General features: G+C 47.4%; 1 protein-coding gene and 1 long non-coding RNA gene across 3 annotated transcripts; both read left to right on the top strand.

Annotated features, from left to right (window-relative positions):
• The first annotated feature begins 2,189 nt into the window (after positions 1-2,189).
• On the top strand, positions 2,190-3,778 carry LOC119520247. Its single transcript, XR_005214150.1, has 3 exons — positions 2,190-2,290; positions 2,998-3,123; positions 3,522-3,778. It is a non-coding gene; the product is annotated as an uncharacterized LOC119520247 (long non-coding RNA).
• Positions 3,779-7,067: 3,289 nt separating this feature from the next.
• Positions 7,068-24,179, top strand: SESN2 (sestrin 2). 2 transcript variants are annotated; one of them, XM_037827998.1, is made up of 10 exons: positions 7,068-7,563; positions 14,653-14,718; positions 16,268-16,465; positions 16,829-17,011; positions 17,122-17,334; positions 17,879-18,029; positions 18,487-18,605; positions 18,979-19,169; positions 21,533-21,677; positions 22,318-24,170. In XM_037827998.1, the coding sequence occupies exons 1-10, from the start codon at positions 7,471-7,473 to the stop codon at positions 22,402-22,404; spliced, it is 1,446 nt and encodes a 481-aa protein (XP_037683926.1). In that variant the 5' UTR covers positions 7,068-7,470; the 3' UTR covers positions 22,405-24,170. The 2 variants fall into 2 exon arrangements, with proteins under 2 accessions (XP_037683926.1, XP_037683927.1); XM_037827999.1 differs by lacking the exon at positions 14,653-14,718 and having other exon boundaries at positions 22,318-24,179.
• Positions 24,180-24,958: the final 779 nt, after the last annotated feature.

The raw sequence follows: 24,958 nt of genomic DNA, 5'->3' as shown, positions 1-24,958 counted from the left end.
AATTGGCTGACTTTGGCCTGGTCTTTTGTAGAATAATAAACACAAGTCAATGAATGAAGAACCGAATGAAGTAGTTAAAAGAGCCTGCACAGTGGAACAAAAATCCCTGGTTCTAATACCAGTTCTACCTCTACCTCATGCTTTGACCCTGAACAAGTTTATGCATGATTCGGAGTGAGCAAGAGTGGAAGGAAGTGAAGGTGAAAAGGAAGACACAGGACCATCATGGGGCTTTGAATGCCATGTTAAGGAATCTGAACTTCACTTGGTCCAGGGTTTCAAACTCAGGTTCCTATGGAGGCCAGGCAGGCAATGCACGAGTCAAGTGGTCTGCGTGTTGTTGTTACAAGAACTGAGAGTTAGAGAAGATAAGTTCAACTACTCAGTCCTGGCTGATGGCCCTGGAATGCAGGCCCAGTGTTGCCTATATTCCTGTTTTCCAAGGGAATCCATAAATTGGGGATTATATGTGAAATTGAATTTTTAAATCTTAGCAACTTATTCAATTTTTGAAAAACTGACTGAACAATATGTATCTGCAGACAAAATACAACCCATTGTATGTACCATCACAACCTGGACGATAGGGAGCCATAAAGAGTTTTGTGCCTAGTAACAACTTTGTCAGACTATTTTCACTTATTTGAGCTTAGTCCTGGGGATACAGCAGAAAACAGTTATTTGAGCTATTTACTTATCTGAGTTATTTATATTTGCATCTATCTTTCCCACCTGATTAATCCTGGCAGCTAGATTTGGGGCATTATTCATCTTTGCATCCCTGCAAGAAGCACAGTCCTGGGCCTATCTTAGAAATCAGTAATGTTCACAGAAATACTTTTTAAAGTTTTTACAATTAGCATCAAGAGTGTTAAATATATTTGTTCACAGTCTTCAACTTGTGAATTTGATTAGAAATTTAACCTAAAGTACTAATTAGGGATATAATGCAATATTTTTATATGTAAGATTTTTATTTCATCTTGATTTATAATGGTGAAAAATTGGGAAGAACACCAGAATGTCCAGCAATAGGGATTAATGAACAAATTATAGCACATATGAACATTCTGCAACCATCAAAAATTATGTTTATAGAATACTATGAAAATTATGAAATTAACTAAATGAAAAAAGCAGACCACATAGCTACACATTTTTTAGGAAAAATAAGCATAAATTAAAGACAGAATAAATATATACTAATATGTTATATGTAATAAATATATAAAAATAGATATATACAAAGAATAAAAACCAACATGTTAGTAATTCTTCCTGATAGTGGGATTAGGATTTGAGGCTTTTTTCCCTGTCTCTTTAAAAGACTTTTTAAAATTACAAACGTGATACATCTTTGCATTTAAAAAATCAAATATTAAAGAAGTGTATAAAGAATCTTAAAACTTCCCCATCTTCCCCCACCCACCCCAGAAGCAGCCGCTGTAAACAGTTTTTTGCAAACTGTGCATCTTTCCAGACTTTTGTTTCCTGTGTAGTCATGTCCACATCTATAAGAGCATTCCATTTGCGTCATTGTGCAACTTGATTTTTCATTTAAACCTTACATTAAACTCTGCACCGCTATCCATCTAAAAGCAAAGAGCGCTACCTCTTTCTATTTCTTTGCTGCATGACATTCAGCTGTGCGGACGAATCCGTATATTACTTTAACCAATCTCCTTTAAGGGTATTTTGGTCGCTTCCAGGTTTACGCTTTCACAATAGAAAAAGAATTGGAGCAATAGTGGCTCAGGGCAGAAAGCCTGAAAAACATTAAAAAACACAAAGAGGAAAACTATTTCAGGTTCTTTTTTACCTTTATACTTTTCTGTATTTTCCAAAATTTCTACAATAAATGTAAGTCATTTAAAATTTGGAGGGGAAAAACAGAAACTAAAATCAAACGTTCATTTAAAAAAAAAAAAAAAAGGGACAGAGAAAAAGAGAAAGAAAGGTAAAGCTCACGGGTAAGCGCCGGCCCCCACCCACGGGGGCGGGGCGCCGCGCCACGGTCTGCACCAACCAAAGCCCCGTTGATAGGCAGCGCCGGGAGCATGTGGAGACACTCCCCGCCCCGCAAACAGCTTGGGGATTTGCTTCCGTAACCAGCCTGGAAACCCGCCTCGGCCTAGCCAGCGCGCCGCTGAAGGCTGCTATTGGCTGTCAGAAAAACTCACCCACCTTCCTGCTCATTGGCTGCCGCGGCTTACGTAAAAGGAGCCTGTTGCTGAGCGAAGAGAAGTAACTGCTGCAGCTTTCGTTTAGAAGAAATGTTAGGGCTGGAAAGGTACTGGGTGCCCTTGGGTCAAAAAAGGAACAATAGTAGCCCCCTTTTATTCAGCTTCTACCAAGTGCCAGGCTCCTTGCTCCAAACTTTAAAACATTAATGTTAATGGCCACCTTTTTTAAACACTCTGCCAGTTATTCAGGTAGACGCCTTAAAAGAACAGTACTAATATGAATAATTACTACCGTTTATTAAGCACTACTCCACATCAAGCCTAGTTAAGGTATTTGTACGCATTAGCTCCCATCCTCACAACAGCCTTGTGAGGTAAAACTTAACTGCACACAGAAAAACAGGTTCAGAGAGAAGTGACTTGCCAGGTTCACACAGCTAGAAAGGATTAGAACCGAAACCTTCAACTCAGCTATTCAGACTCCAAGCACAGTCTCTGGGTGGATGTAGTTGGGTGGTATGGAAGTCGTTTGGGGGGTGGGGAGAGAAGGGACAAGATGGTGACAAGAGTCAGGGGCGTTGTTCCATGGATGGTCCGCAGAGGCATCTGGGAATGGGATGTATAAGTCCTTTAGGAGTGGAGGGGGGGACACCAGAGGAAAGAGAGAAGTTGTTCTTTCTGGAAATGTGAGGCTCCTGGGGCAGCCTATTATGGTGCAGGTGGCCCTGGCCTGGGAGCCTGAATCCCAGGGTTCTAGTTTCCGCTCAGTGGCCATCTTGCTGGGTGACCTTGGACAAATTCCTTCCTCTCTCAGGACCTCGGACTTCCTGACTGTTTGATGAAAGAATTGACCAAACCGATGGGAAGTGCATTCATACTGTGAAGTCTTTTAGGAGCCTGGTCATGCTGGCAAGCGCAGAGGAAACCTCAGCAACCACAGGTTTTTTACTTGGCCGTCTCCTGGCCTCTTTTCAGGACCTCTGGGGCAGTGACATGGGACCTAGCAATCCTATATACTCAAAAAGGTTTGGGGTGGCCCTCAAGCCTTTTTTTCCGGCCCATTCTGGCCAAGCTGTAGCAAGGTCCAGCCTGCAGGGGTCTGATGGCCCACTCAGCCGACAAAACAATCCATCAGGAACTCAGTGAATTTCCCAAGAGCAACCCAGCTGGTCTGTTTTCTTATTTTATTTATTAAGAGGGGTGAGCTTGGTCAAAGCTGAAGGTTTCTGTCTTAGGTATGCAGTGAAGAAATGGAATTATATGCATTGCCCAATACCAGTTCTCTCCACAGTGACTCTTAAGGGTTAGAACTAATTTCAATATTCCTTTGTTTTACAGATGAGGGAACAGATTCTAAGAGCTGAAAAAAATTCACCTTGGGTCACACAGCTAAAGATTAGCACCCGAGTTTCCTGATTCCTTGGCAGTGTTCTTTCTATTTCATCTTATCCAGGTAACAGTTGTCTCTGTTTCCAAGAACCTGTGGTAGTCCTGCCCCCTAAAGCACAACTCCAGGGGACAATCCCAGTAGTGGTTGTCTAGTTTGACAGCTCAGGACCTGTCAGCACCTAGCATAATGTCTGCTTAATGAGTAATTAAATGAAGGAATGTGTTAATAAACCATGATGGGTGTGTCTCCTTTGGTTTTATCAAACCAGTTGGGATTCAGCTTTTTTTCCTCCAGTGCTCCCCCCCCCCAGACAGGAATTGTGTTCTGAGATGGAGGTGGGAGGGGCGTTGGGGAGGGAGAAACAATATGGAGAGCTCAGAAGATGACTTCTGGGGTGATAAGTCACAGTTCCAGGAGTGGTTGGAGTACAGGTTATATGGTAAAGTGATCTCAGAATGTGGGATTAGAAAATTAACCTGGGAGGAATGAATACAGAACAGATGAGAATCCCATTAGGGTCATAATCTAAGAGAGGGCCTGAAGCTGAGGAAAAAAAAACATTTCAAATCCGATCTAGATGTTATCTATCTTCAGGACTGAAATATTGAGGAATAAAAAAGCTTCAGCCAATCAGTGGCTTCAGCATAGCTGATGCAAGAGAGTATGGCAACAGGAGGAGATATTGACTGAACCAAAACCTTGAGGGGTAGGGGAGAGGGGAGTACATATCCAACTGGTGTCATGAGGCCATTTCCCACTGGGCTGGAAGCTTCATCGCTGGATTTCCAGAGCCCAGCACAATGCCTGGTATGCACTAGATGGTCAGTACATATTTATTGAAGGAAAGAGGGAGGGAAGGAGCCTGAGCACTGACTAACAGGTTTTGATTCATCTTTTCACTGACTCTTTTTGCTCAGATTTCAGCTGCCCTGGCTACCTTTGGATGATAACTTGCCTTTTCATGGAGGCTGTCCTACCAGGAGGGATGGGGTAGCCCTTCAATTTTAGGCCACTTGACAGTTATGTTTCTCACCCCTAATTAATACTTTGGAATTCTGATTTAAGCAGAATCAGTGGCACAGTGGAATTTCTGCTTTGGAGTCATTCCTGCCTAGGTTTGAATCCTTGCTCAACCTGTTAATAAGCTTAATCTGACCTTGGCCAACATACCTCTTGAGTCTCAGTTTCCTCATCTGCCAAATGGGGGCATGATGTCTACCTCATGACATTGTGGTAAGAGTTATAGGAGGCAACAGATGTATCCTGGTGTAACAACAGATATATCCTGGACCATTGCTGGAGGTCAGTAAACGTTACAGTCCCTGCGTCTTCCAATCTTTCTTCCTTGGAGACTGGGATACAAAAGAGCATCCAATTTAGAATATTGGTATCTCTTGCTTTTACTTCTTCAAAAATCATTAATTTTGTAAGTGAAGCCTTGGAATGATTTAGTCACTTTCTTGAAGATTCTGAAGGGTTATTCTGCAGAGGAGAATAACTCATATACATTCTACAGAAAATTTACTGAGGACCCACTATGTGCTAGTGGGGGTACAGAAACAATTAGACAGTCCCGTCTTAAAGGAGCTCTGATACAGCCTGGCCCAGTCAAAAGAAGATATTGTGTGACCTTGGACAAGCAATTTTATCTTTCTGGGCTCATTTCCTCACATTGTAAAAATGGTCAATAACATTTTCCATTATTAGTTGGGGGGAGGAGGAAAGATATGCAAATATGATAATGAGGCTGCATCAAGTTTGGGAGGCAATGATATAGAGGTAGAGAGGACGAGTTGTAGGAGTTGAGGAGTAGGAGAGATTCCTTTCCACTGGGCTGAAAAAAGGCAAGGCTTTCTGGAGGAAGTGGCATTTGGAAGCCTTCATTCAGGCCACAAAGAATGAAAGCAGTAAATGCTGGGTAGGATTTCAAGGGGGAGAGATTTATAGAGAGAACTACTGGAAGGCTTGAAAACCAAACAAGGAACATCCGTGTGACAGATGATGAGATTGGAAAGGTAAACTGAGGCAGGTCTTGGCAATCTAAGGGTTTGACCTTTATTCTGTAGCTGATGAAATATCATTAGAGCTTTTTCATCTGCACATTGGCCTTACAGAGTAATTATTTCAAATGAATGCCGAAATCTGAAACTGAATGCTTTAGAGGGGAATTCAATTCAAAGGAAGATTCTGTTACAAGAGCATATTGTTGGCAGGAGGTTAGGCGAGGTGGCATATGTCAGGAGGATACAAAGATGTCAAGATGTGGACCCTGCCCTCAAGGAGCTTATAATCAAAAGGATCAGATAAGACATGTATGCAGAAAAATTACAATACAAGATAGAGTGTGATAAGTGTTATAATAGAGACCCAGCCCAAGTGCCTTGGGAACTCCGGAAAGATTGAGATTAATTTCCTTTCTCAAGAGGCTGGAGGCAGGAGAACAAGGCAGAGGCTCATCTTTGGAATTGTAATCTTACACTTCTCAGAAGGGACCTTGGCAGTTCATATACTCCATTTCTGCCCCTGCCAGGATCCCTGTCCAGAGTAAACAATGGCTTTAAAATTGAAACAAAAAGAGGAGCTCTGAAGAAAAACTATGAAGAAAGAGGCTCTGTGGAAAGGGGACAGGAGATGAATTCAGCTTTGAGGTGCTGATGAAGGTAATTTCCTCCCCAAAGGAGAGTTGAAGGCCAGAAAGTGGATGAGATTAGGAAGGAAGAGTGTGTCTGGAGCGAAGAGGGATAAAAACAGAAACTTGGGGGAACACCCACGTTTCAGGGAGTAGGAGGAGAAAGAGGAGTCAGAGAAGGAGTGGCCAGAGTGAGGTGAGAAAAGAGCCAGCACAACACCTTGTCACAGAGTTTCGAAAAGGGGGAGTGGGCAGGGCTGGAAGACAAGACCTGAGGTCCAAAGGGAGCAGAAGGGAGGAAACTGCTGCAATAGGGATTGAGGTTAGACATGAGGTGACCAATGACATTTCGCGAATGAAGGCTTTTCCAGAGACTCCACAAATAGGTTGGATTCCCTGTGTCTGGTACATTTCAAGGCGGAGTCCTCCCCGAGGCCAAGGAGAACAGGGCTGTGTCCTCTCACCTCCAGTGATCTGGCGTTCCGCTCTGTAATTAACACCTCTGGATACGACGGGGCCAAACTTCTAATCCTCACCAGCCTCTCCAGCAACTGAAAAACTGAAGAACGCACTTGGGAGGGACTTAACACCGGCTCTCCGGCCCAGACCGGTGAAGTCCCGTTTCATCACGTAGCCCTAATGACTCTCTGGGCTGTCATTCTTGCCTGGCATTTCTGCGCTCTGACTAAACCCTCTTGCAAAAGTTTGCAGCATTGGTCCGGGCCAGACTACAGCTCCCAGAGTTCCCGGGAGCTTCCCGATGCCGATTGGCCGAGCAGGCGGCTCGAGGGGGAGGTGTCGCCCCCGCCTCCCCGGGAAACAGGAATCTGATTGGCTGCGGTGAGGGGCTTTTATGTCCCCGCTCTCCCCGGGGGACCGCAGCGGGCTGAGCGGCTCTGCTGGTGTCAGGGCCGGGCGAACGCTGGCAGTTCCGCGGCGGGGATGCTGAGGCGCGCTGGGTCCGCGAGCAGCCCTGGCCACTGCGGACTTCCGAGGCGCTAAGGGCCGTGAAAACCCCGGCGCCGCGGCCAATCAGAGGCTCCTACGGCCATTCACCGTTCCAGAAGCGGGACTGAGTGAGAGTCCAGCGCAGCAGCGGCGGTTCCCGATTTCTGGGCTTTCGGAGCGTTCTGGAATCACGAGAGGCACCCCAGGGTTCTAGAACCTCCCCAGCAGCCCCCGGTCCCGGCTTCCTGCGTGCATCGGTCCAACGCCCCCTCCGGGTGCCCGGGTCGTCTCCGAGCCGCGGCTCCGTCCTGGCGCACACTATGATCGTTGCGGACTCCGAGTGCCGCGCTGAGCTCAAGGGCTACCTGCCGTTCGCCCGGGGCAGCGGCGGCGGCGGCGCCGGGGCCGAAGAGGTAAGCAGCGGCCGAGGGACGCCACTGTTCGCTGGAACCCCGAGCGGCGTCGGAGCCTCGGGCTGTCCCGAGCGGAGTCTGTGCGCCCCCCGGGCTTGGGGAGGGGGAGTGGAGTGTGTAACCTGGGAGTGGGGTTGCATCAACTGGCAGCCTCGGCTCTGTCTGTCCCCACCCCCTCCCCCCGGGGCTACGAAGCCGTCTAAGGTTCCCTCGGACCCCTGGCCAATGAGAAGGGGGCCTTCTCGAGGTTCTCGGGTTAGGGCTCTCGTCGAGAGCGTCTTCAAGTCCAGGCAAATCCCAGCCCGCGCGGCCCGACCACTCCTCCTCCCCGCCTCTTTCCGCAGATTCCCTTCCTCCTGGTGGGGGCGAGCAGGCTGGGGGACTCTTTCTAGGGTATGTCCCCGCTCCAGTCCCCGAGCGCCGGTAATTGGGCATCTGGGACTAGCCAGCGAAGGCCGAGCCGGTCTCCTGCTATTCCCGGCTCCCTCCGCCGTGCCCCCTCTGACACCCCGGAGTTGGGGGGGTGGTGGGCGGCGCGCGCGAGCTGGGGGGAGAGGGGCTTGGGGTGGGGGGAGCTAAGCGCGGGTTAGGCAGCGTCCTATTAAGCGGTCTGAGGTCCTAGAAGTTTGTTTCGCAGGGTCCCCCTTATCCCCCAGGCAGAGCTGGGAGGGTCGTTGCTGTGAGGCTAGGAATAAGGCACGGCCCAATCTGTTTAACAATCTCCCTCCTCCCACACCTCTGCGATGTAGGGCATTTTATCATTTATTAAGCACCTACGATATGCCAGGCTACGAGTCTTGCCTGCCTTTTCTCTGAGTCTTCAGGACTAAGCTAACAAAATAGGACTTGTACTTACAGCCCCACTTTAAAGAATGAGAAAATCCCAGGAGGGACTTAGGGAGAGGCTTCTCTGTAATCAAACCCTGGTAGCCCATTCTTTGGCCTGGGTGGCTCCAGGATTTTGGAGTGTGCTTGGGCACTTCGGGGAGTTTTGCCTGTTTCTCTTGTTTCCTGGCAGTGTGGAGCGGGGTATTGCTGGAATTTGGAGTCAGATAGTGCTAGAGGCTTGAGCTGTGTGACCAGGAAAATATCTCACCTTCTCTGAGCTACCTGTTTTCGTGGTCCTAGCTTCATCAGTGGATGGTTTGTGTTCTAGATTTTCTGTTAGCTAAACTCCTTTCCCACTCTGGTTTAGGAGCTCCATGTGAAGGAATGACCCCTGCTCCTGATAACCTCTCAGCCATGCTGGGTGACTTTGACCAATTTGCTTTACCCTCTAAGTCTGTTTCCTTCTTTGTGAAAAATGGAAATAATATTGAGAGTGCCTGGGCACTAGAGTGGGAGAGAGCTGGGTTCATGTCCAAGCCCTCTCCCAGTCACCTGCTTTGTGAGTTTGGCCAAGTGATAGATCACCTCTCTGATCCACAGCTTCCTCCCTTGGTCAATTTGTTGGTATCTCTGAGGGATTCTTCAGAGAATTAACTAAGACAAGCAAAGGCACAGTACAGGGCCTGGAACATTGTAACTGCATCAAACATGCTAGCTATGGTTAGAATGCGGTCATACCCAACTGAGAGCGTAGGACACGCTTCTCTTTCCCCAGATAGGCTCACAGGGACGTGCCCTGAGCCTACGCCTCCTGCCTGAGGTGAGAGTTGGTACATCCCTCTCCGGGAAGTGGTCTGGGGAGCAGAAAGTTTCTCAGGTGGTTAGGACAGACTCCTGAGGGAGTGGTCTTTAAATGGAAGCCATGTGTCAGCAGTGGAGAAACCTGGTGGTGTATAAGGTGTTTCTATGTATTCTGTCTTGTGAAAAGAGGACCTTGAGAAGGGGGTATCTGCTTAAGTGGGAATCCCTAGAAGACAGAAGGGTGCTGGCTGATCTTACAGAGCCTGGTGCTTGAAGCCCCAGCAAAGACCCACACATCTCCCCATGTTTCCACCAGTTGCCGTGTGAGAAGATCAAGGCCTTCAGGTATACATGTCTCCAGAAAGTTCCAAGGGCTTCACTCTGTTGATGTTCTCAGAGCCTTTTGGGCCCTAGAATCGCTTCCTCAGATATCACTTCCTCAAGAAAGCCTTTCTTCCTCCACCATATAAGTCCTCTTCTCCCAGTTGCCCTTCTCCATTGTAGGATATTTTATCCCAATTATAGTGAAAATGTTGAGTAATTAGGTGTTTCTTGTCTGTCTCCTCTACTGAACTAGGAGCGCCCAGGGGGAGGAACCCCACCCTGCAGGCCTCATTCCTGTCCCAGCACTGTACTTAACACTTAGTAAGTGTCCATAACTATTCACCCCTTGTTGACTTAGCTGACCCTTGTGAACTGTGCAGGCTTTGAAAGTCCTGTCTGAGCTTGTGCCCCTGTGGGACTGAACCTTTCAAAGCCCCTGGGACCTCTAAAAAGGGGATAACAAGAACTATTTTTGGAGGTGCTTGTGAGGAATCAGCAAGACCAGATGTATAAGGCACTTAGCATAGTGCCCAGCTCCTGGTGGGCATACAAGAGAATGGCAATCCCTCCTCCAACCTTCCACTCAAGGCTGGTGGTCAGGGACTGTCTTCTTCTCAGGTGTAAACCAAGGAAGTGTCCAAGTTCAGCTGAAAAGAGCTTCTGACCATGTTGGGGAGAAGAAGGGGTGTCTCTGCCCCTCAACAGCCAGCAGAGTAACTTAGCAGGTGTCAGTTGCTGATTTGCAGGGTCTCAGGCTCTAGAAAAGATGCCAAGAATAGAGGCTGGGACCACTCCAAGAGGTCCATGTGGGCAGTGGACAGAAAACTTGGAAGGCAGATTGAGCTGGGTTCAAATCTCCAGGCTTGGGGCCATTGCAAGAGCCATCCTGGTGGAGTGGAAAGGACCTTGGAAGCCAGGTAGATTTGGGTTCAAACATCAGATTGGCCATTTGTGGTGCTTCACCTTTAGGACCTTAATCTTTTTTGTGTGTGCAAAATAGAGAGACCCATCACCCCAAAACTGATGTGAAAATTAAATGGAACCTATATGCAAGTGCCTGAGTTAATATAAAATTGTTTAGTGAGCACTTAAATTTGGAGCCAGGCAATGAGCTTGAGGCAATTTTCCTCTTTACAACTTGCCCAAAGGCCTCCCCCCTGAGTGGCCTTCTCTGAATGTTGTCTGACTCTTCCTCTTCCTGTGCTCCTGCTGTCCCATGTGACCCCCTCAGTCAAATCTATAGGAACTGCCACCAGTGGTCCTCCCTCTGTACCACACTGGCTGTGTTACCTTGGACAGGTCACCTGCTCCCTCTGTGCTTCATTTTCTTCAGGTATAAAGTGGAGGTGGGGAATCTCACCTTTATCAGATGTGCTAAATCTGCACAGTCCAATATGGTAGCCCCAGCCACACGTGGCTATTTACATTTGATTAATTAAAATGAAATAAAATTAAAAATTCAGTTTTTTAGTCACACCAGCCACATTTCAAATCCTCAGTACCCACAAGTGGCTAGGGGATACCGTATTTATTGGACAGTGCAGATATAGGACATTCCATCACTCCAGAAAGTTCTCTTGGACTGCCCTGTGCTAGCTAATGGGGTAACAACAGGTAGCTAGATCTGTTTGTGTGCCCTGAAAGTGAGAAACAATACAGTGTGATTGGGGACAGTGGATCATGGGGTTTGAGGGCAGAGAGAAGGGGCTTCTCACTCCTAGGGAATCCCAGATGCAAAATCTTTGAGGCTTTTGAGACCTTAAGAAATTTAGAGAATGGGGAGTCATTTCGGCAGTTGTAGAAACCTGGTTTGAGTCCAAGCTCAGCCACCTCCTTCCCAGCTGAGTGTCTGCACGTGACAACTTGATCTCTCTGAGCCTTATTCCTTGTCTGTAAATTGGAGCAGTAGTTCCTACTGTAAAGCATAGGCAGTGCATGTGAAGTAAATGCTTAGCCAATGGTGACCAGTGTTGTTCTTTACCATTATTATTATTATTATTATTATTATTATTATTATTATTATTATTGACTTCCTACCCAAGGGAGTGGGGGAAGGCTGACTTGGAGGTATCATCTCTTGGCAATCAGAGAGCCCTGTCTGCCTCCCCCCTGGATGTCAAGATTGGTCAAGTGTGCAAGGTTTTGGAGCCGTAGATTGGAATCTCTCTGAACTTGCCCTCAGGGCTTTGTTCCCTCTGCCTGGAATGCTGGTCCCCCAGATCTTTACAGGCCCTGTTGCCTTCTCATCACTTAGATATCAGCTCAAAGGTTACCTCCTTGGGCTTTCCCCGTTTCTCTGGCTAAAATATTGCACATCTGCACACCCCATCATACACTCTTTTCATTGCTCTATTTCATTTCCTTTATAGAATCTGTGATTTGAAATCCTATTCGTTTATTTGTTTGTCTTTCCCCATTAGATTGTAAGTTCTATGAGGGCTGAGACTTTGTCTTTGCACTACTGTATTCCAACTGCCTACCATATATAGTCATCAAAAATATTTGTCATAGGAACAGTTTAATTCTGGTTCCTCCTGGAAAGCACTGAGCAGAGTGGCTTATACTTGAGAAAGCGATCAATAAATGCTACGAAACAATCGTCCTCCACCCCGGCTGTACATTATGCTGAGGCCCCATCCCCACCCGGGCATTGGTATTTTTTTTAAAGCTTCTCCAAGGGATTCTAATGCACATCCTGGGTTTAGAAACCCTTGTTTGAAATAACAATGAGGTTCTTGATGGCTGACTTGTATTAAGTGCTTACTGTGAGGTAGGTCCTGAGCTAAGCACTATACAAACACTATCTCATTAAATCCTCTATCTCATTAAATGACTGCCAACTACCCAGTGAGAATAGGTACTATAACCCCCTTATTTGGTGAGGAAACTGAGGCTCCCATAGCTAGCAGATAGCAGCTGGGGGCATGGTATTTTGTCCCAGGCGGTTGTGTCTAGAGCCCCTATATCTTTTGTTTTTGTTTTTTATTTTTCAGAGCCCCTATCTCTTAACTGCAGTCATCTTCATCATCAGTAGGGCTGGAAAATGTTGATGGATCCAGACCTAGCACTTACTGACCCACAGGTGTCGCCTCCTTCCCTTAGCACCTCCTGGGGCAGATTTTGGAGCAAGAAGGGATCCCAAGGTTGCGCTCTGCACTCCCTAGCACCTGTGGTGGGCCCTCCCTGCCTCACACCCCACCCTACCCTCTCCCCTGCGGTTTCTATCTGTCCTCAGCTCCCCTGAGGGGAGTTTGCGCAGTCAGCAGTCCTTATCTCTCAGACGGTGCCGCTGGGCTTTCCCCCCTGGCGAGGGAGGAGGGCGGCGCAAAGGAGCTGGGGATTGTGGTGGTTACCACCCTGGACTTGGACCAGCCTACCTGGTAGGTACTAGAAGTGCAGGGGCTGAAAGGGGCCTGGGCAGTTAGCCTAACCTTCTCTGTCCAGCAGGAGTCCAGCTTACTTTCCAGGGGCACAAACAAGTTAGTGGCAGAATTGGTACTTGCTGCCGGGCTTCCCAGGTCTGGTGTTCTTTCCTTTGTGCTCTTCCAGAGCCCCAGAGCTCTGCCTGCCTCAGGGGCTTTTGGCGGCTTGAGAAGGAAGGTTCAATTATAGAGTTTAGTCCTTGAACATCTGGGGATTGGTATGGTACTAAGTCTGGACTTTAATGGGGAGGGTGTTGGAGGAGACGCTGTCTCTGTCCAGCAAGAGGTATGACTGGTTTGGGTTAGCTCCGGTTCCAAGGCCAGTGCTGAGAGTCCCCCGATCTCAAATCAACAAAACAAAGTGAATAAAAGCATCCTCCCTGAATCCCGTCTCTAGAACTAGGAGAAGCAGATTTAGTGAGTACATGACTCTGGTGGGTTCTAAAGAGGCTCAACTACATACAAACAGGAACATTTCCTCCCACATGTCAGAATAGCTGCTACCTCAAACAGCTGCTTGGAATTCCTCCCTGCTTTCTCGGTTTTTCATTCACAGATGAGTATGAATGATCTGGCCCTGCTCTTAACAAAAGGTGGCCAGGTGATAAGGAGTCTTAAAACAGACAATTAGAAGATAATGTTTTCAGAAGCAAAAGCAGTGGGATTGTGGGGAATCACAGACAAGGGATCTTATTGTCCTCCTGCCTGAAGAACAATTAAGAATTAGCTTTGCAAAAGGAGGGACAAGTGGGGCTGAGAGATTTCAATTGGAATAGCTAGAAATACCTTAAACTATCAAACTCCAACCCAGTAGCCTTGACTCTTGAAAGTGATTGTATAACAGTGTAGTTACAAGGGGTGACAGTGTGATTGTGAAAACCTTGTGGATCGCACTCCCTTTGTCCAGTATATGGATGGATGAGTAGAAAAATGGGGACAAAAACTAAATGAAAAATAGGATGGGATGGGGGATATGATATGGGTGTTCTTTTTTACTTTTATTTTTTATCCTTATTCTTTCTGGTGTAAGGAAAATGTTCAAAAATAGATTGGGATGATGAATGTACGACTGTATGATGGTACTGTGAACAGTTGATTGTACACCATGGGTGATTGTATGGTATGTGAATATATCTCAATAAAACTGAATTTAATTTTTAAAAAAAAGAAAAAAAAAGAGGGACCAGTGGGAGGGCAGTGGCCCTGGGCCACTAATTTTTCTGGAGGGCTCTGGGAGATCAAGGCACAATTTTGGGTTTTAAGCCAGTTGATTAGATCAACAGGACTTTAAGGTACTTGGTTACTCGTTCCTGGATACATCTGACAAGGAGACATTTTTCCTGGCAGGGGTGGTCAAACCATGCCTTGTATGGGTTTTTCAGGGATGCCTAGAAGGTGGTCCCCTGGAGGTAAGCAACAGGTGGCTGTATACTTCCCTTCCCCAAGTCCTCCTGGCAGTGCTGGGGTTCCTGGGTCCCTGCCCAGTCCTGATGAACTTAGCTTGTAGGGTCAGCCCTCTTTCTTGCGTACGCTTTCAATGCCTCCCAAACTGGCTGTCTTTCTCCCAACTGGCTCCTCTGTACTGGGTGCACCAGAAAAGGGGTTTTAAAAGCTCATTGTGGCTCCTCAGGTGAGGAGGAGGCTGGAGAGAGAACTATCCCTGTAGTCCATACTTCTGCTGCTAACTAATCGTGGTGTGTCTGTCTCCTTCCAGGGACAGAGGGAGAGCCGGGTTCGGCGAGGCCCTCGAGGGCCCAGCGCCTTTATCCCTGTGGAGGAGGTAAACTTGGATCGGGTTAGGAATCTTTGGTTGGTTTGGGGTGGGGTGGGGATGTCTTTTTCTGTCCCTTAAAATAGCAGTTTTGAAAGTACACCCTCAGGTTCCTGACTCATTTAATCTGCAAAACAGCTCTGTGAAGCAGGCACTGTCAACCCCATTTTACTGGGAAGTAAACAGGCTCAAGGAGATAAAATGATAGTAACGCAGCTAGATAATGGCCAAACTTTTGATTCCTAGATAAGTACCCATTTTCCTTAAGATAGAACTATATATATTTATTTTCTCATTCTTGACTGTGCATATGTTAAATTATTTTCCAGTTCATTGTGAACAAAATTCCAATGTTTTAGGAAGCTCTAATCTCCTGTACTCCTATCTCCTGCAGAGGTAATCATTATTAACCATTTGCCACCCTTCTCCAGACTTTTTTTTTCATACAGATAATTATTTTCAATACAAAACCAAGGTCATTGCTTATTTGGTGTTTTTTTTCCACTTAGTACAACTAAGGCATCTTTCGTTTACTGAGTCAATTCATTTGTTCATTTGGATCTATTGAATGACTAATCTGTGCCAGGCACTGTTCTAAGTGCTGGGGATACAGCAGTGAACAGACAGATAAAAATCTCTGCCATCATGGAGTTTACAGTCTAGAGTGTGTGTATGTTTGTGTTTGGGGGGAGGGGTACCTTTAAAACACAAGTACAGAAAAACTAAAAAAACAAAACAAAACAAAACAATAGTTTCCTCACTTTTCTTTGACTTTCAGTGAATAGGGAGGAGTATTTTGTTTCCTTGCTCTCTGTTCTAATGTGTAGACCAGGTGGTTGATGAGCAGTTAACAAATGTTTAAATGCTTCAACCTCACCCCACCCTGTAAATGTAAGGTGAACAGCCACCCCCTGATTTCTGTAGCCAAGAATTTTAAACTCAACTGGTGTATTCTTCTGTTTTATTTTTTCATTTATAAATAACCACTCCTCTCTTATAATAAAGGAAAGAAATAGGCTTTGGGTTAATCTGGATTTGAATCTTGGTTCTGTCATTTACCAGATCTGTGATCTTGAGCAAAGAACTAAACCTCTCTGGGCCTCAGTTTCATTTGTCCACTGGGGACACTGCACTTTGCAGGACTGTTGGGAAGATTTCAATGAAATAATATCAGGAAAGGTCTAAACTCAGTACCTGGCACTCAGAAAATGGGAGAATTTGCCCTTGCACCCCATGGTTGTCTGGATTTGTACTGTTAGAATGGGAGCTCCATGAGGGCAGGAGAAACTCTACTTTAATCTCTGTGCCTGAGTTTTCCTATCTAAAGATGGAGAAGGAGAAAACAGTCCTCTGATTTCATTACCTATTATTATATAAGGTGCCTAACAAATATTTGTTTAATGACTTAATGAAATATCTTTTCCTCCCCTTGTTCCCATCTTTTGGACATGGAGGTTACTTTCAGTTTCTTGTTATAAACTCACCACAGTGAATGTGTTGGCATCTTGGTGGGGAGTGCAGGAGGGTGACCCATGCTCTCCTTACCTTTTCTTGGCAGGTCCTTCGGGAGGGGCCTGAGAGCCTGGAGCAGCACCTGGGGCTGGAGGCGCTGATGTCCTCAGGGCGGGTGGACAACCTGGCGGTGGTGATGGGCCTGCACCCCGACTACCTGAGCAGCTTCTGGCGCCTGCACTACTTGCTGCTGCACACGGATGGGCCCCTGGCTAGCTCCTGGCGCCATTATATTGCCATCATGGTGAGCCTGTCGGGGCCTGACTTTTGGGGGTCCGGTCCTGGGATCTCTCTGCTGGGGGCTTCTTGAGCTGATTCCGTAGATGAGAGGGAGAGGCAGCATAGAACAGAGGAAAGCCCTGGCTTCATCTGAGCATCCACAGGATTTTAGATTTTGAAGAGACACATCTTTAGCGACTGCTTTACAGATTGGGAAACTAAGATGCAGGGGCTCAGGTAACCCATCCAAGGTCACACAGCAAGCCGTGGCAGAGCTGGGGTTAGAACTTCGATTTCCAGCCACCCTGTGGGTCTTTCTCTGTGAAACTGCTATGAGCAGGGTACAGGGAAAGGAGGGAGACTCAGGCTCCATCCACCACCTCCACAGGCTGCCGCCCGCCACCAGTGCTCCTACCTGGTGGGCTACCACATGGCCGAGTTTCTGCAGACTGGCGGTGACCCTGAGTGGCTGCTGGGCCTCCACCGTGCCCCTGAGAAGATACGCAAATTGAGTGAGATCAACAAGCTGCTGGCACATCGGCCATGGCTCATCACCAAAGAGCATATCCAGGTACAGGGGGCAGAGAGGTGGGTCCCCAAGGGAGCCCTGGGTCTGGGCTGGGGCACAGCGGGCAGCCCAGGGGCAGGCACTGAGCAGGCCTGGTCTTCCTTCTCCTCCAGGCCCTGCTGAAGACGGGTGAGCACAGCTGGTCCCTGGCCGAGCTCATCCAGGCCCTGGTCTTGCTCACCCACTGCCACTCACTGGCCTCCTTCGTGTTTGGCTGTGGCATCCTCCCTGAGGGGGACCCAGAGGGCAGCCCTGCTCCCCAGGCGCCTTCACCACCCAGTGAGCAAAGCAGCCCCCCCAGCAGGGACCCGTTGAACAACTCTGGGGTAAGTCACTCCACACCTGGGTCTTGGTGGAGGAGGAAACTGGAATGGGCTCTGGTCCTTGGGTAGCATCCACTGCTTCCATTTCCCAGACTGAGAGGCCTTGGAAGAGTTACTTGACAGTGACGCTGAGTTTCTCATCAATGGGACCCAGTGGGTTGTGAGGATTAAATGAAATAATCATTTGACTGGCCTCTCATCATTGCCACATAGGCTCAAACGTTTTAGCATTTTAAAAACTGTAAAGTTTGCCTCTTACTCCATACAGTGGCCTTATTTGTTTTAATATAAAAATATAGGTACCTAAAAATTCCTCATCTGTAAGGGAAGTTATGCTCAGGAAAGGAACATGTTTATTCTTCAACTTCTTAAACTCAACTTTGGAAAGCACAGATCATGTGAGCTGCTCGCACTGTGCCTGTCACAGAGGTGCACTAGGCCTTTATGAGTTTATGATCATTCAGGAAGGCCCAGCATGTGGCAAAGGATGTGTGGTTTCCCAGGGCTGGGGAGGAGGGGATCGTCACCACTGGGTTCTCTCCACCAGGGCTTTGAAGCTGCACGCGATGTGGACGCTCTGGTGGAACGCATGAGGCAGCTGCAGGAGAGCTTGCTGCAGGACGAAGGGGCATCCCAGGAGGAGATGGAGAGCCGCTTTGAGCTGGAGAAGTCGGAGAGCCTGCTGGTGACCCCTGCAGGTACAGGGTCACAGGCATCCATTTCCAGGGACTGCTCCTTGCCTAACTTTAGTGCAGAGTAGGCACCTCCATACCCCATATCTCTTCTGTTCTGGAGGCAACCAAATCTTGGCCACCCTTCCAGTAGGTTTCAAGCATGGACCTCAGTTTGTTCCCCTTTCTGGCTGTATGATGAGCACTGATAAGTCACTTCCTGTCTCGGGGCCTCAGTCTCCTCACATGTGAAGGATTGCCTCTGTTTTTAATGCTGTGATTATTACTAGGGGCCTTGTCTCCTGGGTCCATGGGCCTGATTCACCTTCCCCAGGCCCGGCTCCAGCTGGCGTCCTAGTCTCACTCACTGTAGCAAGAGGCTTGCCCTCTGCTCTGTGCCTCTCCCTGCCTACTACTGAGGATTGGAGGTCTGTGCACTGTAGGCCTTGGCCTCATTGTGGCCTCTTTCTGACGTGGTCCTCAGCTGACATCCTGGAGCCGTCTCCATGCCCAGACATGCTTTGCTTTGTGGAAGACCCCACTTTCGGATATGAGGACTTCACCCGACGAGGGGCTCAGGCACCCCCCACCTTCCGAGCCCAGGTAGACTTTTCCCCCCATGTCCTGGTTGTTGCTCCAGGGGTGAAAGGTTTGTGGGTTGTAGAGTTGGCACCTTCCCTTACTACCTGGATATCCCTCAAGATTCCCGGGAGGGGAGGGCAGTGGAAGGGCCTCTGGATCCTGAAGCCTCTTATCTGCACCCTAAGCTTCGAGGGTCCCGATCATAGGGAGGAGGTCACCACCAAAGTGTATCTTCCACAGCTTCTTGGGCCCAGAGCAAGAAGAGTGTTATCTCTGCGGGGTGGGGAAGGAACACTGTGGAAAGCCAAGGCATGCTCCCGAGGACCCGAGGATGTCTCCAACTGGCCTTGGGCTCCAAAGACTCTGTCCGCTGACTCCTTTTCGCATTCCACAGGACTATACCTGGGAAGACCATGGCTACTCACTGATCCAACGGCTCTACCCCGAGGGTGGGCAGCTGCTGGACGAGAAGTTCCAGGCAGCCTATAGCCTTACTTACAACACCATCGCCATGCACAGTGGTGTGGACACCTCCGTGCTCCGCAGGGCCATCTGGAACTACATCCACTGTGTCTTTGGTATCAGGTGGGCATGTGTCCCCTCACCCAGGCCATTTGTGTATACTGCATGTCCTCAGTTTGAGCTCACAGTTCTGTTTCTTTTATTTTTTTTTCTTCCTGCCCGTACTCTTTTTTTTTAATAATTCAATTATTTTTTTAATAATTCAAAGATATATTCACATACCATGTAGTCATACAAAGTGTACAATCAATTGTTCACAATGCTACCATATAGTTGTGCCTGTACTCTTTTTGAAAACAAATTTACTTCTTTGTTGAATATAATAGATGATAGATGTGCTCATTTTTTGAATCTCAAAAAATGAAACTCTTATAATCCCACCCCCTAGAGATTACTATAGTTATATTTAATGTTTATATTTCCATTCCAAACAGTAGCCCTTCCCTTATAGTAAATAATGATAACATAAATGCCTGTCAATAGGGACTTTAAATAATGATATGTCCATTAAGTGAAATATTGTGCAGCTGTTAAAAATGACAGTAGAGGTCTATTTATATTGACATGGGAAAAGGTTAAAATGTATTCAGAGAAGAGAAAGCTAGTTACCATGTAGAATCTTCTTTTTGTTCCTAAAAGTGTGCGCATGTGTGGAAAATGAGTGGAAGGCTATACATGAAAATGTTACTTAATAGTGGTTATGTCTGTATAGTATTATGTGAGGAATTACATTTTTATCTTGTTGCTTAAGTATTTTCAATTTTTTTGAGTACTTTTTTAATTGATGAGATCATACTTGACCTATTCTGCTACTTGCTTTTTTCCACAAGTGATCGGTTGTGACTCACCTTCCTTGTCAGTTTATATAGATCTTTTATGCTTTTAAGTAGCCACATGGTAATCTGTTATGGATATATCATGATTCATTTTTCAGACATTCCCCTTTTGGTGGCTTTTTAGGTTGTTTGCGGTTTTCACTATTACAAACACCATGTGCATAAATCTTTTGTAGATAGATTCCTAGATGTGAAATTGCTTGTCAAGAGTATACGCAGTATAATTATTTTTCAGTTTGGAAAAAATTCTTAATTTCATACTCTGATACAATTATGAGAAATTTTAAGACTTGAGGAAAACAATTTTCTGCATATTCTACTACTCCATATCCACATCCTGGTATGTTTTTCTCCATTACCTTTATTCTTTGTTATGCAGTCACTTTTGTATTGAAATTATAGTGGTTATTTCATTAAAAACATATATAAACAAATAGCCTGATTTTAGAAAATTTAGAAAACACACATAACAAAAAGCAAAAAAAAAAAAAAGATTCCACTTCCTCTTCTTCTTGTCAGGTATTTTCTTCCTGTCTTTTTTTATGTGAAAATAATGAAAACATATCTAATTTTATTTTACTCATTTACTAAAATATGAGCATATTTCTGTGAACATGTGGTTTTGTTGTAGGGTTTTTTGTTTTTTTGTTTTGTTTTGTTTTTTGCTTTTCTCATTTAACTGTTTCTGCCAAACAGCTAAAAATTACCCTCTAATTTTTAAAGAGGTATGTGTTCCTATCAGAAAAACATGTATTTCCTTGTATTGCTGACTTTTAAAATTCTTTTTCACTGAGTAAGTCGAACTGTGCCTACTTGCTGGTCATGGGTGGGTTTCCCATGTAAGGCAGGCTGCGGATGGGCATCTCAGAGTGTGGTCCAAGCTGGTTCCTGCCCAGCCCACGGGTCTAGCCTTCTCCACTCTCCAACATGGCTTTTCCTGTCACACTTTTATCTTCCAAACCTGCCCTCCATTTGTCAACCAGCCATCCCCATCTGGACCGCAGAATGTTCCACGTGGCTTCTAGATTTGTCCAAGTTGCTCTTTGACTTTGAACAAGTTAATTCCATTCTCTAGGCCTTCATTTACCCATCTGTAAAATGATTTTTACAGCTCCTTTTTACCCTTCTCTTCCTCCTCCAGGGTGAATATTTGCACTTACCTCCTGCCCCACCTCTCATGGCTTTTGCCCTGGAGCCAGGCAGAGCTGGCTTTGGGTCCCATTTCTAGCTGTGTGACCTAGGGCAAGTGACTTCACTTCTCTGAATCTCAGTTTCCTTATCTATGAAAATTGGGTTGATGAAGCCTGTTTGTTGTATGCAGTAGTTTTCAGGATTCCATGAGTTCATATCCACAAAATACCTGCCACATACTTGGTGCTCATTCTCTGTGCATTCTTGGAGTGGTGCCCTGCATATCTGGCAGCCTGTGATATATGGCAACAGCTGTTTTTCTAAGAGGAACCAGGCACCTCATTGCTTCCTACTCTATTCTTGTCACTCTGTGTTCCTCCCTGTATGGAGTGGGGGTGGGGGCAGGAGCTACCTCTGGGAGCAGAGGGTGAGTGACGGTGTTGGGTCCTCTCCATCAAGATACGATGACTACGACTATGGGGAAGTGAACCAGCTCCTGGAGCGGAACCTCAAGGTCTATATCAAGACGGTGGCCTGCTACCCAGAGAAGACCACTCGGAGGATGTACAACCTCTTCTGGAGGCACTTCCGCCACTCAGAGAAGGTACAGCCCCTCGGAGGGACAGGAAGTTGCTAAGACTGGAAGAACAGGATGGAATAGATAAGCCCAATCTGAGGGAGCAAGAGATCAGGAGTCACTGAGGGATACCTGACTGAGTCTGTCTTGCAAGATATGGGACACCTGGGCCTGTTTTCTAAGTCCTGCTTCACAGTGTGATCCATTTACTCACATGTAGAATGATAATATGGGTGCCTGCTTCACAGGGTCCTCAGTGGCAGCCTGGCTGAACTGTTTCAGATCGTAGCACTATCACTTGGTTGCCGTGTATCCTTAGACCAGCAGTCACTTTGCCTCTCTGAGCTTTTTTATCTTTCAATGAGAAAAAATACTGCCTGCATTTTAGAATTGCTGGGAAAATAAAATGAGAAAAGGTATAGAAACCCCAGATCCCTAGAAGGTGCTCAGTTAGTGGTAGCTCTTGTTTTTAGCTCCAGAGGATAGAGGGATGAGTCATGGGAGGGATGGATGTGCTTGAAAGTTTGCAGCAGTCATTGCACCAAACTCCTCAGAGTCTTAGGAAAGGACAGGGAATCTCTGAAGGGAAGGCTGGACAGTGGCAGTCTGGAAGAGATAGGGTGACAGGGAGTGAAGTCAGTTGCTAGAAGCCCTTGCCTGTTTTCAGGTCCACGTGAACTTGCTGCTCCTGGAGGCCCGGATGCAAGCCGCCCTGCTCTACGCCCTCCGGGCCATCACCCGTTACATGACCTGATCCCCATGCTACCTGGGTCTGGAGCCGCTGACCCTGGGGGTCCTGCAAGGACTTCTCTGGAGACAGACCCAGACCCATTTGCTGCCCCACGCCCATCCACTCTAGGGGTGGGCTTGTGTGTGATGTGCAGCCCCAGAGCCACACCCTCTTTTTTCACTGGAATGGACAGGATCATTGCACTGACTCTGGGATCCCAGCTCTGCCCCTGGGAGCTGGAAGGAACTAGGAGACCCCGATGGGCCAAGTCCCTCTTCCAGCCTGGACCCCCACAGTTGGAGGGCACAGGAAGGAAAAAGGGTCCAGCTGGGACTCATCAACACCATGAGTGCTATTGGCTCCCTGGACGGGGAAGTCCCTGGCTAGGCCCCCAGGGAGAGGGGCCACACCTCCAGGGACTGACACTCCAGGCAGCTTTGCCCTCCCTTCCCCCCATTTCCAGATTTCATTACCTCCCACTTGTCATTCACCCATCAATGTGAACGCCAGGTCACAGCTGGTCTGTGCCCAGCTCCCCAAAAGCCCCTTGTTCTCTGGTTGCCCTAAACCTAGTGCAGTTATTTGGCCGCCTTCTCCCTCTTATCCTTTTCTCTCAGGCCTGCTGGTGTGGGGGCCCCAGGAGAGAGGCCAAGCACATCAAAAAAAGTAGATTTTTTTTCTGGAGAGTTTGGGCCTCTGCTGGTCACTGCCTTCTGAAGAAGAGAGAGTATTAAATTATAAATTTTTGACTTTTTGGTCCTTTATGGTTGAGATTCAAAGCTCCTTAGGGCCTTTCCCCCTGGAACCACAGTCAGTGCTTGAGGGGAGGGAGAGAGAGAATTCTTTCCCCTAGAGCTGCAGGTGCCCCGCAGGGGCTGGCACCCTTCTCTCCTATCACCCCTGTTGTAGATGTTTGCAGAAAGTTGAGCCTTCCTAGGGGGCTCACGGTCCCGTGGCCAAGTGAGTGCCACTGGCCAGGTGACCACAGCTACATTGCGAAACTGCTTTGACTGTTTCCACAGTTGCAAACTGAGGGGTGGGACAAGATTTCTAAGATGTCAGACCCTTCACCCTGGAATTCCCAGGCCAACCGCCCAGCAGCGAACGGATTTCCTTGCAGGATCTCGAAGGCTTTTGGGGACCCTTCCCTCCACTCCTGCAGTCTGTCTTCTGGCTGCCTTCCAAGGACCGCTGCCCCTATCCCAGTTTCTGTCCCCTCTCCTTGATTTTAGGTAGGTTGCTTGGAGGCAGAAGCAGCCAAGGACTGATCCTACGCACTTTCTGTAGTAAACAAGCTGTGAATTCTGACATCACCTGCCCTTCTTCCCACGGCGTGTGCCTCCTCTCCGGCCAGGTGGGAGGAGTCTGAGGCAAGGCAAGGGCCACGACGCTGCTGCTTCTGACCTCCTCCCTGGGTGGGGCAGGAGAGGAGCCCGGTCAGCATGCCACATTTCATTCCTGTGCAGGCACAGGGAAGCAACTGGCACCCCCTTCAAGCCTCCAGCCCCTCCCCACAAAGAAGCCAGGCAGGAGGGAAGGGACCCCAGCATGGGGTTTGGGTTCTGTAGGGGACCTGGTGACTCTGTGAACGTCCTCCGGGTGGGTGGGGAAGGGTAGTCCGTGTTCAAGTGCAGAAATCTTTGGCTTTGCTACCTGTTCTGTAAGATGACAAATAAAGGTTCACTGAGGTTTTGTTTTGTACTCCTTGTTAATGGGCTGTTTTTCCATTTCCTGAGGGTCATAGTTCACCTCCTAGCACAACCAGGGAGCTGTGATTGCATCATGAACCTGACCTGCCAGTTCCTGCCCTGTCAGGCACTTGTGCCCTGTGACTATAGGGTTGGGAGTGGTTGGCACTGAAAGTCTACTTCTATCCCTTGGGTGTCCAGTCCTGCCACCCATGTGCAGCTGCCCTGGCATTATGGACTAATAATGACCATGTTCTGACTAAACCTGGCCCTGTGCCGGGTACTTCTCTGAATCTGCAACAGTCCTGTGAGAGAACTAAGACTCAGAAGTGAAGTGAAATTGCTGAGGCCACACAGCTAGTCAGTTGTGGAGCCAGGAGTCCAACCCAGTGGCCCTGGAATTTCACCTCACTTCTTTTCCCATTCCTGGGCTCCCCCTGTGGCAGAGGGAGGCCATTTGAGAATCTCTGGGGGAACCTCCTGGTGTCCTCTGTCCCACCTTATGCCTGCCTACTTCTCATCCTTTCCTTTCCAGCCCCAAGGAGACAGAACCAGGCATAAGTGCTCAAATGTGGCCCCCAAGTTGTGCTAGTGCCATTTGGCAGCTGTGTGACCTCAGTCGTTTCTTAAGTTCTCTGGGCACCAGGAACCTGTAAGCTTAGCAGGAAACCCACATCATGACTAAGAGCTAAGACCTGCTGGCTTCCCACTTCCTCTAAACACTGCATCATAAAACTAAAACTGGGTCTCTTACAGGAAGCCTCCCCTGATTGACTCCATGTCCCCTTTCCCCTTAAGGTAATTCTTCGTATTTTTGCAACATTTCCTGATACTTACTCTTCTTTTTAGAGTATTGTGAGAGGGTGTGAGAGAAAGTGAATCAGATTTGG

The sequence above is a fragment of the Choloepus didactylus genome, chromosome 2 (genome assembly GCF_015220235.1).
Source record: "Choloepus didactylus isolate mChoDid1 chromosome 2, mChoDid1.pri, whole genome shotgun sequence".
Lineage (NCBI taxonomy): Eukaryota > Metazoa > Chordata > Mammalia > Pilosa > Megalonychidae > Choloepus > Choloepus didactylus.
The sequence above is the reverse complement of the archived record's forward strand: the minus strand, read 5'-3'. Positions and strand labels throughout refer to the sequence as shown.